Raw genomic sequence first — 16,224 nt, forward strand, 5'->3', positions numbered from 1 at the left:
AATGTTAAGGTGGCAGGAATGAATGAGATCTGGCTGGAAATGCTGAAGATGACTGATGCCTTTTCAATGTTGTCTGAAAGGCAATTAGTACTTTTGGACTGACAAAATGATGTGGTGGTCCCCATTTCCTAAAAAGTTTCAATTATACAGCAATCACACACGCTGCTCTGTCTCCCAGGGAGAAACTAAACTAGAGTGGTGTGAAGGAAATTCTATTGAATACTCATTTTCTTCTGGAGGATGACTGTAGGTAGCAGCCTAGACAGGCATCACTAGATCAAACCTTTGCACTTATCTAGATACTGAAGGGGTCCATGAAAGTTTGCCACTCCTATCTGCATGCATTTTATGGAGCTGGAGATGATGTATACCAAAGTATGACAGAGAAAGGTGTTTGCATTCTCAGTACTGTTGACTGCATATGATGTCAGAGGAGGACTCCACCAGGGGTGTGCCTGGTCTACTCTCCTGTTCAAGATTTTCATGGAGAGAATTTCTAGGTGCAGTCAAAGTTAGAAGGGTATCCTTGCCTGGGTTCACAAGGGTTGTATCTCTGTTGTTTGCAGATAATGACATCCTGTTGTCCTTGGGTGACTGTGATCCCTGGCTTGTGTGTTGCAGACTGCCAACAAAGAGAGAGCAGCTAGCATACATAGAGTATTTTATGTAGCTGAGGGTTTTGTTCATGAAGGGAAAGATGGGAATCAAAGACTTTGTGCAGGAATGGCAGTATGCAGACAATGTAGCAGCATGTGGTGGTGAAGTGGAGGTGTGTCCTCAGATACAGCCCTCCTTTACCAATCACACTATTTTGTCATCTAAAACTACGGTGTTGAAGTTTGGGCACTGGCTAAAAGGATGCTGGTGATGGACTACATTAGCAAACAGGTCAAAGAGGTCACAAAAAACTGCTGCATGCACTACAAACAGATTGTAAACTGGAACTTCAAAAAATGAAGAGAGACTGGAATATGAAGCTGAAGGCAAATGAAACTGAGTACAGACAACACAGCTGTCATAGTAGCATATGAGAGAACTCAGAACAAGCTGAACTTTGAAATAGAAGGTAAAATAGTGGAAGAGGTTAACAGCTTCAGGTATTGGCAAAGGCGATGGACAAGGAAAGTCTAAATGAGGAAATCAAAGCTAAATCTGAGTGGCATCAGCCAAATAAAGGGAGTAGAATGCGACAGCGGTATGCCAGAGAAGCTGAGAAGTAAGATGTACAAAACAATGACATGGCCTGTACTTCTATATGTCACATAAACCTCAGGAGTGAAGGCAGACCATTTGAGGAAGCTTGAGGTAATAGAGAGGAAGTGCCTGAGACGGGTGGCTGAATCTACGCTGTGGGAGATAGGATGAAATGAGGACATCAGAGCAGAAGCCAAAGTAGCCCCATTTGCAACGAAGGTGAAGGAGAACAGATTATGGTGGTTTGTTCACATGTGCAGGAAAGGAGAAGGAAATTTGATGAAGACAACTTAAGAACACAGGAAGAAGGCAAAATGAAAAGAGGACATCCAGCCATCAGATGGATGAAATGCATGACAGAAAACCTGCAACAGTCAGGCATCATGGTCAAAGAAGGTAACAGTGGCACTGAATCGATAGAGGTGGTGACAGTAGACTCAGCACCTCAACTCCATGAAAAAAAAAAGGCAAAAAACGTGGTTGTTGATAATGATAAAAGGATGAAATTGGAAACCAGGCTCGTTCACAGGCTGCTAGAATAATCTTCCATGCCACAGAAAGGCAACTGCAATCTGGGAGGCTCATGGGTCACAATCACTCAGGTTAAGATGGATTGGATACCTAATCATGACACTTCCTAGGGGCCTTCCCTGAGGGATGAACAACATATGGCCTAATGGTAAAGGGACCCCAGAGCAGATTCTGGATATAATGGACAGAGTCTCACTCCAAGCTGGCTAAGGAATACCTTGACATCCTCAGGATTATTTTCTACTTAAGTGGCTTTCACTCAACCTATTATCACTCTGGGTTCCACAAAAATACAGGATGGTCCAAATTCATGCACAGAATAAACAGAAATTTATCTTACAATGTACCAAGTGATGTTTGCATCTTGTGTTTGTGAATAAAATCCCTCTGTATCTGGACATTCAAGCTCTCCATAATCCCGTATATATAACCGCTTCCTGTAGAACTTTTGCTGCACACTGTTGCACGAGCCTGGATCTTTCTTGATAACAGTGAGTGGAAAAGCCACTTTCATACAGTGAGTGGTGTTTCTAAAGAAAGAAAAAAATAAATAACTTCGCTGTTACAGGTCAACATTTGCCAGTTCTAATTCCAAACTTAACTGCTAGCAAAAAGGTATATTTTCTTCACTTACAGGTATACCAACTTTAATAGAATGTTTTAAAATACTGACATATACAGTTCATACTACATATGATCATTTTAGAATTTAGATCAAAGGCAACATTTTTTTACATAATGGACGGAGACCGAGAAAGGTGATTAATTTCCTAGTTGGGATGGCTCAGGGCCTCAGTACTCCCAGTCACAATACAAAAGTAATTTATTGTGTAGCAATTTATTATGTATTCATAGTCAAAGTAGAGATGAAAAAACACAACCTCAGTCCCTAGACACCTGCATGAAAATCAGCGTCTTAGTACTTTTACTGCTATATTTTTAATTACTTAATAAGAGCCTCTCAATTTTACCACTTATTTATAAATACCTTTATTAAATTATCACTTAGGGTATATGCACACATACATTGTTAGAAAAGAGAAAAACAATTTATTGATGACCCAAAAAAGTTTTACAGAAAATTGAGAAACAAGGCAAAAGAAATCGAAACACCACAAAAAAAAAAAAGAAAAAAAGAAATACATTTTGAATAAATATTTATGAAGATCCTGTGGAACATAACAAAAATGTTAAATGGATGGAATAAGTAAAAGAAAGGATATGAAGTTCAAATGTACGGGATATTAAATGGGATAAAGTAATGGCCAGAGAGAATGAAATAATGTTAAGAAAAACTCCTAATTGGAAACCCAGGCCCAGATGCAGCATCTAACTTCTGGCTAAAAATATTAACATTTTTATATGAAGATTTAGCCATGAGTAAGAGGTATTTATATAGGCAACCCGAACAGACACCAACCTGTTTAACAACAGAAAAAAAAAACAATACTTCTACTAGAGTGAACCTGAAAGCCATCTTAAAATCTACAGACCAATAACCCGCCTTCCAACAATATGCAAGCTATACACTGGAATTGATGCCAACAAAGTTTATAGTCATTTAGAAGAAAAGTCAATCATGGCAAAAGAACAAAAGTGTAATAAAAAAGTCATATGTAACAAAGGATCATTTGTTGTTAAATAAAGTTATAATGGAGAACTGAAGAATTTAAGTATAGCATGGATAGACTACAAAAAAAGCATCTGACAGTATCCGGTATTCATAAATAAAAGAGTGTTTAATGTACAAGATACATCCTACACTGATCAATTATATTACAGCCAGGGTTGCCAGATGTCAGGTTTTTGACCGGACTGTCCGGTTTTCTGACAAATTGTCCAGTTAGAAATTTCATTCAAAACTGGGCATGTGAAGTCCAGGTTTTTTTCCCCACTGCCACAAATCCAATCTCAAGCGTTTCTCCCATGCCATCTTACTCTGCGAATCAGAAGTTGCTCAGTATTATACAGATCAAGGAGGCTCTACCACAAGGCACATACTCATGTCAGGCCCCTCTAAGTGAAGGGCAGAAGCTAATGGTCAGCCTCGTTGTAAGCAGTCTAGTCACATTTTGCAAAGCGCCCTATTACCACGTCATGTCCGTTCCATCTAGCTGGCAGGAATGAAGAGAAAAAAAGCTAACATGAGCAGTGAGGGGGTGCTGTATGAAGGAATCTCAGTCTGGGGCATCTCTGTTCTTACTAAAATGGTTGTAAAATTGCCTTAGGTAAACAAAAGCATCATGCCTTTTGTTTTCAGGAGGTAAGCAGTCTCTGCATATTATCTAACACTTTATTTTTGTACTACTTTTACCTTTACTTTTAATACAAAATAGAGTGGTGGGGTCGAGTTTTATTTTAATTATAGGGAATGCAAGAGTGGGGTTAGTTTAGTATTATGCTGCAGAAGTTCAAAGCATGCAGTTAACTTATTTTTTTATTTAGTTTTATTCCTTTAAAACAATGACACACTGGAGGCAGTTTTGCATTTTTCTGGAGAGTTGCAAATATTTGCTAATGCTAAACAGATTTGATATCTCATTTAGCTTAATATATTATTTTGGAAGTCTGTTTATATTACGTGGAATTACAACCCTCGATTATTGCTGTTCTTAAGCGGTACCCTGTATAATGACAGTACATTAATTTTGGTTGGATCTTCCTGCACATCACATAGACAGATCAGGAATGCCAACTGCTTCAGTTTTTGTTTCTAATTGATTTATCAAAGAGTGCAATAAATCGAGGAGCACAGTGGCACTTAAATGAAAGAATACATTGTATAGTGCCATCTACATTTATTGTTTTGTGATATGTGGTGGGCACTGGGAAATTGTCTTCCATCAAGATAGCTTTCACTTTCCCAAGTTTACATAGTAGTTTCTCTGTTTGACAGCCCATGTGCCGGGTTCACAAAGTCAGGTCGTGGTGGTGATGGGTAATAATTTGGCTTTAGGGATAGTGGTGCACTCTGCTGTCTGCACTGCTGTTCTCCAAAAGACTATCTGAGCAACATTTGTTTTGTTGCATCTATTATGTTGTCTATACGACTGCTGGTTATTTGATTGCTCTGAATATCTGGCACTGGTGAAGCTTACACTTTGCATCTTGATCACTGTTTTTAACTACAGTCACAATCCAGGGCATTTAAAGAAGCTAATTTTATGTAACTGCAGAAGCTGTAATGGGAATGTGCATTTGTTTGTGCTCAATCTGGAGTCATACTTGCAAGCTGTCACATATTTGCACCATCAGTTGTCTTACTGAACTGAGTTTATTATTTAGTTGTAAGTTAACAGTTCCAAAGAGTGCTTTGAGATTTCTGATTTTGCACTTGGCTTGTAGGATCGGGACTTGTATACTGTCACCAGTACAAGGTAATTTATTCACATGGGTGAGCTCCGCCTAAGGTGCCACAGCATAAAATAATATGCAAACAGTATTGACTTTACCAAGTTCTACATCGGTTGCAGAAAAAACTCGTATTCTACTTCTGGTGTATGCTTTTGGTTTGGCCTTGTATTTGCCTCTAATCTCTTTGGGTGCCAGATAGTACATCTCAGTGTCATCCCAGTCTGAGGTTTACTAGATTGTGTTACTCAGTCTGTACTGGAACAGTAATTACTGCTAAGGGGAATGTTTACTTTCTGCATGTATAACTAACTTTAAACTACTCCTGTGGAAAACACTGTTTCATCTGGGTATTCTTGTGAGTCACCCTGAAGGCTGTTACACAGGGTTTTAGGCTTTATTTAGCATTCTGTTTTTCTCCTGTACTGTGCTGTTGAATCCAATTATGCTACTGTGATATTGTTTTCCATACTCAATGTGTTTTTACCAGCACAGTTATGTTGACTGTCTTTGTAGTAGGCTTTTTTTTAATACACTGAAAGAAGTACACTTGTTGAATGTTATGTACATATGTATATTAATGTCTACTGATTGTTCTGGCATGTTTTTATCAGCACATTTGTAGTCCACTTTCTGTGTACTAGTCACCTTGGATACTGTGCTAGGAGTACAATTGTTGAATGTTAATTCATACCTATTTCACTGTACAGTATTCTAGTGTCTGCTGCTGCTCATCTTTATCCTCATCTGTCCAAACCTATATACAATTTGCTTCTCACATTACTCTTTCCAGTTAACTTCCCCATTACCTTACTGTTATCACCTATAAATCCCCCTGTCATCCTCAGACTGCATTTCTCCCTCCAGAGTTTTCATACCAGCACTTGCTTCCCACCAACCCTGAATGCACACTAAGCCCTCCAATTACTCCTTGTCCCTATCTCTTCATACATATGTCTATTGCAACCCTCACCTACAGCTACTCTCTTCATGCTACACTGTGTTACCCCCCCTCCAAAGATTTAAATTTTGCTTGTGACATAAATAGGCCATGTTGATGAGACACAAATGTGTCTCAGAGGGTCCCCATGCACTGGAACAAGCTTCCCATCCACGTGAAGCAGAGTCCATCCCTAGCCCTACTTAAGCATAACTTTGACAAATAGATGGGAAATTGGAAATCATCCCTGTTGCCAATTCCACCTATCCGTGTATTTTTCTGGACTATCCACAAATCAGATCAATTCTCTAGTAGTCAGGAAAACACTGTACAAACTCCAGTATTCTGTTTCACAAAAAGAAACAGACTATCAGTGTCTGTTAAATTGGCTGATTTACTATGCTTTTTTACAGAAAAGCAAAGTAAATTGTCTGAAAGCAGGCATCCGGAACAGAAAAAGAGGGTGTTCCCATCAGCTGATATAACAGTGATGTCACAAAATGGGCGGGGTATGAATGGGTGGAGTTATGGGTGATGCGAGGGGCGTGACCTTAGTCCAGTTTTAGCCACAAAGAAACCTGGCAACCCTAATTACAGCGACAATGAAACAGTGGTACACCACTTTGCAGTTAAGCCATGATAAAGGGCAAATTATTACTCCAGGGATAAAAACTGAAAGGAGGATATTCCAGGGTGACTCTCTGTCACTGCTGCTCTTTTGTCTTCCCCTTGACCCATTAAATTGTCTACTTAACACATTAGGTCATGGCTCTAATTTGGCTCCCAGAAACCAATAAATTCTAAAGACTTATCTTGTTTTTGTAGATGTGTGTAACTGGGTAGTTCATCAGATGAGAAACTGAAACCACAACTGCAAGTGGTCAAAACTTTTTCAGTTGATATAAGAATGCCATTTGGTCTTGATAAATGTACAAAAACAACCTTTAAAGCAGGAAAGCTGCAGCACCAAGAAAATGTCAGGATGGGACAGGAATGTGATATAAAAGAACTTGAGCAAGAGGAAGTGTATACATATTTGGGAATTGATGAGGTATCAACAATAAACTTAGTAAGGAATATTTAGAAGATTTAAATTAATACTGAAACAGCACTGACATCTAAGAACAAAATCCAAGCTATAAACCAATTTGCTCTTCCTGTCCTAACTTACAGTTTTGGAGTGACTGACTGGCCCCAAAAAATAAACAAGTATTCTCAGAAAAAAATAAACTTAGTTTACAGTCAGTGAAGGAATCCACATCTTCCCTGTTCTGGCATGTATACACATGGAAATTTTTAGATAGATGTTTTTTTCATCCCACATTGACTAACAATAATATACAAGAAAGATTAAATGAAATTCTGGAGATGTTGACACCCTGATGCTGACTGGATACATATGGTTGTTAACTGCAAAATACTCTCCCCATTTTGGCTAGACTTTAAATATATTTGTAAAGCTCTATGAAATAACAAGTGCATAATTTCTGACTCCCTTATCCTTTTCAATGTTCCTGTTCTTGAAGTCATTCCTAAAAAACAAACATATTTACTATGGTCTATCCTCTCTATAGCAAGGGAAAATTGTTACTAAAAACAGGAAATCACAATCTACTCCTTTCTTTAAAGTTGAGTTTATTCATCTTGTGAAATACATTTGTAAGAATAAGAGTGCTACTGTAAAAGCAAAGACAAATATAACTCATCATTTAATTGATTGGACAAAATTGTCTAATCTGTTACAGAAATATTAAGTATTCTCCTATGTATACTGCTTTTTTGTTATGGACATTGTATACCGTTTATTTGTCTTGTTACTATGTTAAGTTATTGTGTTATAAAATGAATAAAGATTTTGGGGAAAAACTGATTTATCAAAATCAGTGCATATCAAGATTATATATTTCCCGTTCTGAAGGAGGGATGGGCCTGCTCAAAATTGATTACACATACAGACATGCAATCGTAGGACTGTATACATATCTGCTGACCTCACATAACCCAAATGTAGTGAAAGTTTTGAAAAATGAGGAGAATAAGTCTAAGATGACTTCCCTGCTTAGTTTAACAGAGGCATATTGGCATCAAGCCAGAATGGAAGTCAAACCAGAAATAGATAAAAATCAGGCAGCAACAAAATGTGCCAAAAAACAAAAGAAAGAATATACAGTGAAGGATCAAATGAGAAGGCAAGAAATGTCGAAAATGCATAAATATAGTTGCAAGCATGAAAACTCTTGGAACAATATCATATTGATCAGGATCGAACACATATGTGGTTAAGAAGAGGTGAATTTAAACCACAAGACAAAAGGTTAATACTGACAGCTCAATATAGTGGACTACGTACACGTTGGTTTACAAAGTCTATTGAACATGTGGGAGAAATGGACAAATGTAGGTTTTGTGAAAAAGAATTGGAAACAGTCACACATCTTGTTGCTGGTTGCGATAAACTAATAGCAGATGGACTGTATACTGAAAGGCATAATAATGTGGCAAGACTGTTGCACTGGGCATTGTGCAAATATTACAATACTGAGTTAGCTATAAAACACTGGAAAAATCAGCCACAAAGAATCATAGAAAATGATGAAGTTTATATCAAATGGGATCATCCTTTACCAACAGTTCAAAAAAACAGATGTGAGAAAACCAGATATAGTAGTCCATGAAAAGAAGGCAAAATTAGCACTGATTACTGAAATTGCTACACCCAGTGACTATAGTGTCTTATGTACAGAGAGGCAGAAAGTCATAAGATACCTGGATTTGCAGGCAGAAATGAGGGCAATGTGGAAGGAGGATACCCACACACTTAAGTTGTAGCAGGAGCAACGGGTCTTATAAAAAATAATTTACAATCGTACTTAGACATGTTATCGATACATGTAACTCCATACAAATTGCAGGAGGAGGCATTACTGGGCACATTGAGGGTGCTGTGAAGAGCACTTCTAGATAACATGAAAGACTGAAACAATACGAACGTCATGAACTTTAATCATTCTTTAAATTAGGAATGGGATCCATTCCCATCGTGGTATTAGAAACCCAAAAGACTTGGAGAAATTAAAAAAAAATAGAAAAGACAAAACATATTAACATTTTTTTCCATTTGCGTACGTTATACATTATATATGTTTTCTCTTTCTAACAACTACATTTCAGTTCAACATTACATAAATTACTCAGTTCCTGCCTTCTCTTAAACCTCACTCCTCCTCTTCCCCTTGAACATTATTTTGCATGCATTGTTCCCACAATTTACATATATTTCTATGTAATCTGCTCCTTCCATTTTATAAAGATCTCTCCTTCAGTTCTTTTGTCTCTTTTACAATATTTAACAGTTCAGCACTTTCTGACTTTCAGCCTTGATTCAATTTTTTTCACGAAGTACAGATTGGCCCCTAACAGATACACATTACTATAAATCTTGTGTGTGTGTGTGTGTGTGTGCGTGTGTGTGTGTGTGTGTGTGTGTGTGTGTGTGTGTGTGTGTGTGTGTGTGTGTGTGCGTGTGTGTGTGTGTGTGTGCGTACTGTCATTGATTGGGTAATGCAACTGCAACTCTCAAACCACCTGACAAAACAGTCTAGGCTATAGACAGCCTGAAAATACAGAAAAGTACAGTTTTGTACCTACCATAAATGTAGATGTCCGAACTGGATAGCATCTGCAGTCATAACAAGTGGGTTGTCCTGTCGCCAGGCAGCCCTTCAGTCGGCCGGATTCCAAAGTCCGGGTCCGGCTTCGGCTGATGTCGCACTCCACCCGACGTCATCTCTGTTGGTCTTCGGGTATAAAGGCATCAGCCGACGCCATTTTCCTCAGTGTTTCTTGCCCCAGATGCCAGTAGCCCTCTTGCAGGCTAAAATTTGGATAGATGCCAATGTTTCCAAATAGATAGAGGTAAACACAACAATAAGCATGTATGTACATATACAAAAACAAATACACCATAAAAGACTCCCAACAGCTAGCTATTAGAAGGGTAAACCCCCTGGGAGTACCACAGAGGGATGGTGGGAGGGTAATTCTGACTGCAGATGCTATCCAGTTCGGACATCTACATTTATGGTAGGTACAAAACTGTACTATGTCCTTCATGGATGCATCTGCAGTCATAACAAGTGGGTAGAATACCATAGCCAACTAGGGAGGAGGATAAAGGTAGATTATGGTGTGTTTAGGATCCCTTGCAGTACAGCAGTGGCAAACCCTGCTCGGGATCTGGAATATAGAGGCAAATTATAATGCTTGGCAAATGTATGCACGGAGGTCCAAGTAGCCGCCTCAATAATGTCTTTGGTTGCCACTCCTCGTAAGAAGGCTGTGGTAGTGGCTGTTGCTCTTGTAGAATGAGGTCTTATGTTCTGTGGAATTGGTTTTCCATGGAAGGAGTAACAGAATCGTATGCAGTTTCCTATCCATTTGGAGATTGTCTGTTTGGAAATAGCTTTTCCTTCCTTCCTGTTGCATAGGCTACAAAAAGTTGGTCAGTCTTTCTGCTATTTTTGTTCTGTCCAAGTAGTAGCGTAGCTGTCTATGTACATCCAAGGTATGCAGTATTCTTTCCCTCTGTTTTGTGGGTTGGGAAAGAAGGTAGGTAGGTGGATTGCCTGGTTTAAAGACACTCTGGATACCACCTTAGGCATAAATGTAGGATTAGTCCTCATGGACACTCTATCTTGGTGGAAGATTAGGAAGGGTTGCACTGCCATTAAGGCCTGTAGTTCTGAAACCCTCCTTGCTGAAGTAATTGCCAGTAGGAAAGCAGTTTTCCATGATAGGTGTTGTAGGTCTGCTGTTGCTGCTGGTTCAAAGGGTGCTAGTGTCAACTTTTCTAGCACAAAGTTTAAACCCCAAGCTGGTAATGGTGGTTTCCTTGGAGGTTTTACATTCTTGATTCCTCTGAGGAATTGTCTGAGCAAAGGGTGCGTAAAAACAGGTGTATCAAAGCTGTATTCTGCTGAAATAGCTGAAGCATGTATCTTGATGGAGGAGTAGGACAGGCCTGAATGAAGAAGTTCGGCCAGATACTCCCGAATGTTAGGCATATCTATGTTTGACACATCTTTTCCTCTTTCCGTACTCCAGATGACAAACCTTTTCCATTTTCCAGCATAGTTCCTTCTTGTTGAAGGTCTGCGTGCTTCCAGAATAATGTCTTTAACTCTTTGGGAAAGTTCTGGAATAGCTGCTGTTATGTGATGTTCCATGCAGTCAGTTGTAAGGTTTTTAGGTTTGGATGTATGATGCTGTACTTGTTCTGCGTTTACATCAAAGGCATCAGGGAATTGTCGACATGTTGTTCGGGGACATGCTCCTCAGTAGTGGGTACCAGTGTTGTCTTGGCCAGTTTGGAGCTATCAGGATTATCCTTGGACGTTCTTCCTTGATTTTTAGTAGTACCTTGTGTATCAAAGGAAGAGGCGGGAATGCATATGCTGTTAGGCCTTTCCAGTTGAAAGAGAGCGAATCCACTTTCCATGCTAATGGGTGGAATGTCCTTGTGCAGAATTTTTTGAGCTGGTGATTGAGAGGTGATGCGAATAGGTCTATCTGTGGCATTCCCCATTTCTTTGAGATGGTCTTGAAGATGTCCGGATGAAGCTTCCATTCGTGGGCATCCGAAGTGGTTCTGCTTAATATGTCTGCTAGGGTATTGTCTTTCCTGGGTACAAATATTGCCTGTAACTGGATGTTGTAGCTGAGTGCCAGGGTTCACAGCTCCAAGGTGATTCTGCAAAGGGCGTATATGAATGAGTGCCTCCCTGTTTGTTGATGTACCACATGACTGTGGTGTTGTCTGTCCTTATCATCAACTGGCCCTCTTTGAGAAATGGTTTGAACTTTTGGATTGCCAGTTTTACTGCCAGCATTTCTTTTAGGTTGATGTGCAGTTGAAGTTGATCCTGTGTCCACAATCCTTGCACGCATTTGTCCAGCATGTGTGCCCCATCCTAGGTCTGAAGCGTCTGTTGTGATGGTCTGGCTTGCTTGACATCTGCGAAAGGGTAGGCCTGGGTTTGACTGGCATGCCTGAGCCCACCATAGGAACTCCTGTTTTAAGCATGGAATTAGTGGGATTTCTGTTTCTAGACTGTGTCTGTGTTGGGACCATAAATTCTTTAGGTACCACTGTAGTTTTCTCATATGTAGTCTGGCAAATGGAACCAAGATTATGCATGATGCCATGAAGCCCAAGGCCTGCAGTACTTTTCTTGCTGTTAACTTGTTCAGTTTTGTTAGTGCCAAGAAGTATAGAGGAGTTCTTTTGTTTTTCTGTAGTCAGGAATGCCATTTGTTTTACTGTGTCCAATTCCGCCCAAGAAAGTCCTTGTTTGGGATGGTATTAGCCTTGACTTTTGTAAATTGACTGTGTATCCCAGTGCTTGTAGCAAGCAAATGACCCTTTGTAAATCTGTTGTCAGCTTGCTTTTGTTGTCCCTTGTAGCAGGCAGTCGTCCAGGTATGGGTAAATTTGAATTCCTGAAGTCTGCAATGGGCGATTACTGATGCCAGGCATTTTGTGAATACTCTGGGCGCAGTAGATAAGCCAAAAGGCAATGCTGAGAATTGATAGTGCTCTGATCCTGCAAGAAATCTGAGGTATCTTCTGCAGATTGGTCGAATGGGGACGTGCAGGTATGCCTCCTTGAGATCTAGAGTTACCAGCCAAGACTCCTTGCCCAGCATGGGAAGAAGTTGCTGTAGGGTCAGCATTTTGAATTTTGGGACAATGATGTATGTATTTAAGGTGGACAGGTCGAGAATTGGTCTCCAACTTTTTTCCTTTCTTGGAACTAGGAATAGTCTGGAGTAGAACCCCTTTCCTTGCTCTGCTGCTGGCACTCTTTCCACAGCTCTCATGTTTGCTAACTCCATTATTTGGCGTAGAGCCTCTGTTTTTTGATTTGGAGTTAGAATTGGCATTCCTCTTTTGACTGGAATAGTGTGGAAGTGAAACCGTAACCTTGATCTATGGTTTGTAAAATCCACTTGTCCTTTGTTATGTAGTGCCAGTTCTTTGAAAATAAGGTTAACTTTCCGCCTAGAGGAGCTGCTATTTGTTCCCTGGTAGGCGGGTATAGGTTAAGTCACTGTGGTTGTGTTGATGTAGTGGCAGTGGCCGTGTCTGTGCCTCTGTTGTTACCTTGCCACTGTCTTCCTCTGTAGGCACCTCCTCTGGATTGGTTTCTGCCTCTGGAACGTCTATTCCTGCCCCTTTGAAATTTTGTGGAGTCAGGAAAGGACCAATTTTGGCAGGCCAGTTCCTGCTAAACCTTGGGGTTGAACCTGCAAGAAATCTTTAACAGTTTGAACAGATTTTGCCTTTTCTTCCATTTTCTTCATAACCTGCTGGGCAGATGTACCAAACAAACTTGTCTTGTCCATAGGAGCATCTAGCAACTTAGCTTTAACATGATCCGGTAAAGCTTGTTCCTTTAGCCATGCATGCCTTCTTATCACTGTGCCTGTCATGGCTGATCTAAATGAAGCCTCCAGTGCATCATAGCCACATTTTAAGGAATGGTTGCTAACCTGTTGTATGTTATTTACCATATCTAATACATATTTCTTATCAAGAGATTCATCAGTGGTTAGTTTTAGTTAACTGATCCAGCATAAACTCTTGGTATTGTATCATGTGAAACTGACAGTTTAAAGCTCTAGCTGAGAGAGTAGCTGAAGTGTAGACCTTTTTACCCCATCTGTCTAATGACCTTGCTTCCCTTTCAGAAGGAATAGGGTTTTTAGCTATGGTCGCGGCTACTGCCTTGGGGCCCTGGGATATAGTTTCTGGGTCTGCAAGTGGAGCCTTGTAAAGGTGGTGATGAGTATCTGGCACCCTGTAAAATCTGTCTGGTTTGGTAGGGGCTGGGGGTAAAGAATCTGGAGCGGAGCAAGCATCATTGAAAGCATCATCCACCACAGAGAGAACAGGGGGTATAGCCAAGGGCCTGTGCTGAGGGAGGTGCAGAAAGGTCCTAAGTCTTTTTCTGGAGTCTGAAAAATCCTGTTGCTGCCATTGGAACTGTTCTCGCATGGCATGCAAAGTTTCCCCAAAGGAAAATTCTTCTGGTGGGGAAGCAGCTGGGATGGATTCTTCAGCATCAGAATCTTCAAAATTGGAGAAGGGAGCCTCTGGCTGGTCAGTTATGTCTGATTCATCAGCAGAATCATCAGAGGACACTGGCTCGGGGGGCTCTGCCCTAGGTCTCTTCTCTGAGAGGCCCTGTCTGGGTGAGATTGAGATCCTCTAATTAAAGAAATTAAATCTTCTGCCAAAGTAAGCATTTGAGAACTAGAAGAGGGCCTGGATGGGGGTGGTTTAACAGGCACTGTTTTAGTAGTCTTGGCAGCTGTAGCCCTGGCGAAGGCCTTAATGGACATGGCTGCTGGAGGCCTAGCAGCACCACGTGCTGGGGTAGAAACATCCAAGGGGATGGTGTCTGATAAGTCAACCACCGTAGTGGGTAAAATTTCTGAAGTCGTTTCAAGAGTTGTAGCAGGGGCCTCAGTTGTAGGAATAGGTTCAGCTGTACTTTGTTCAGTTTTCTCAGTTTCGGCCGAAACCGAGACACTCGCGGTTTGCTTGACCAAGGTTTCGGCCGAAACCGCGGACCGCGAGTGTCGGTCTTTATCTTTGCGTTTTGCCAGATTGGGTAGTCGGAGGATCCGACGGCATAATGTACGCAAAATCAGAACCGAAAAACTGTTCTGCGAACTCCGATCGACGCCTAAGCGTTCGTCGGTTGAAGGAAGCACAGGCCGAACAGGCTGCTACGTCGTGGGCTGGGCCTAAACAAGGCAGACAGTAAGAGTGGAAATCTTTATGAGGTATTTGTTTCCCACAGTTTAAACAATTGTTAACTTTTTCTGACATCGGCTGAGGCAAGAAAAGGTCCCCAACGGGGTACTTAGCTTTAGAAGTCTTGAAGTAGTATTCGGTAGAAGTAATCTCTGGATCCGACCGACCGGCACTTGCGAACAGCTTCTGCTTCGGGCGCCACGCGGCAAGAAAGACTGAGGAAAATGGCGTCGGCTGATGCCTTTATACCCGAAGACCAACAGAGATGACGTCGGGTGGAGTGCGACATCAGCCGAAGCCGGACCCGGACTTTGGAATCCGGCCGACTGAAGGGCTGCCTGACGACAGGACAACCCACTTGTTATGACTGCAGATGCATCCATGAAGGACATCTGTGTGTGTGTAGTGAGAAACAAAGCAGTGAACAGACTACACTGAGTGAGTGCAATGTGTTGATATAATTAACTGCACAGCGGTACAAAACTGAGGGGATGCTAAACAAATTGTAAACACCTTATAAATTAAAAAAATAATGTTGTTGTGTCTTTAGGCTTTTCCTGGTTAGGGGTCGCCACAGCAGAACTCCGGTCCGCTAATGATTGGTAGTTGATTTTTACGAGCCGAGTTACCAGCCCTGACGCACAACCTTCAATGAAGGTACATCCATTCATCCATGTCTCTACACAGAAGACGCTCTAGCTGAGAATCGAACCGGACAGCATCTTACTGTGAGGTGACAATGCTACTGCAGTACCACCACCGCGGATTATAATAAGCAATTTAACAAACTGCGAGTATAGCACTCGCTTTTGGACAGAATACATTCATAGTTCTATACCAGGCTAACGTCCATGCAATCTAACCAAACTGTGTTCCTATGTATCATGGGTGTTTATTAGGAGGGGGTATGTTACTTACTAAGTTTCTAGAAGTTGGGGGGTATGTTAGAGACAGATAGTATTGCCTAAACTATCAGAGACATAGGGACCAGAACCTGGGTGAATATTCAAATTCCACATCCACTGGTCAAGGTTACAATTAAACAAGGTTAGGGATAGACTTTGCTTCACATGCATGGGGAGCCTGATCCGGAGCATGGAGATCCTCTGAGACACATATCTGTTGCATCAACATGCCTTTATGTCACAAGCAAAATTTAAAATCCTTGGGTCTAGTGGTTCTAATGCTATTCATTTTGTGGATGTGCAAAAGGCTCAGAACTGGATCTAAGGATACCTTGTATGCCAGGCATATATTGCCTCTCAGTAACCTATAGGAGACAAAATATAGAGATAGGGCTTTAAGGCAATCTGTATATTCCATCTAAAAGATCTGCAAAATTGCATTCACAAATGCTCTTGCTAAGTATTTGTTACTCTTGGCCCAG

At 40.8% G+C, this 16,224-nt stretch overlaps 1 protein-coding gene across 2 annotated transcripts in view; it reads right to left on the reverse strand.

Moving 5' to 3' along the window:
• Positions 1-16,224, reverse strand: part of LOC122800889 (interleukin 1 receptor accessory protein) — a 1,870,333-nt gene that overhangs the window by 1,018,078 nt on the left and 836,031 nt on the right. For both annotated transcript variants that reach the window (XM_044070223.1, XM_044070224.1), the window contains exon 4: positions 2,066-2,255. In XM_044070223.1, the coding sequence (XP_043926158.1) occupies positions 2,066-2,255 (190 nt within the window). The remainder of the gene's footprint in view (positions 1-2,065; positions 2,256-16,224) is intronic.

Source organism: Protopterus annectens, chromosome 4.part1 (genome assembly GCF_019279795.1).
Source record: "Protopterus annectens isolate FY-2018-M chromosome 4.part1, PAN1.0, whole genome shotgun sequence".
In the NCBI taxonomy this organism is placed as follows: Eukaryota; Metazoa; Chordata; order Ceratodontiformes; family Protopteridae; genus Protopterus; species Protopterus annectens.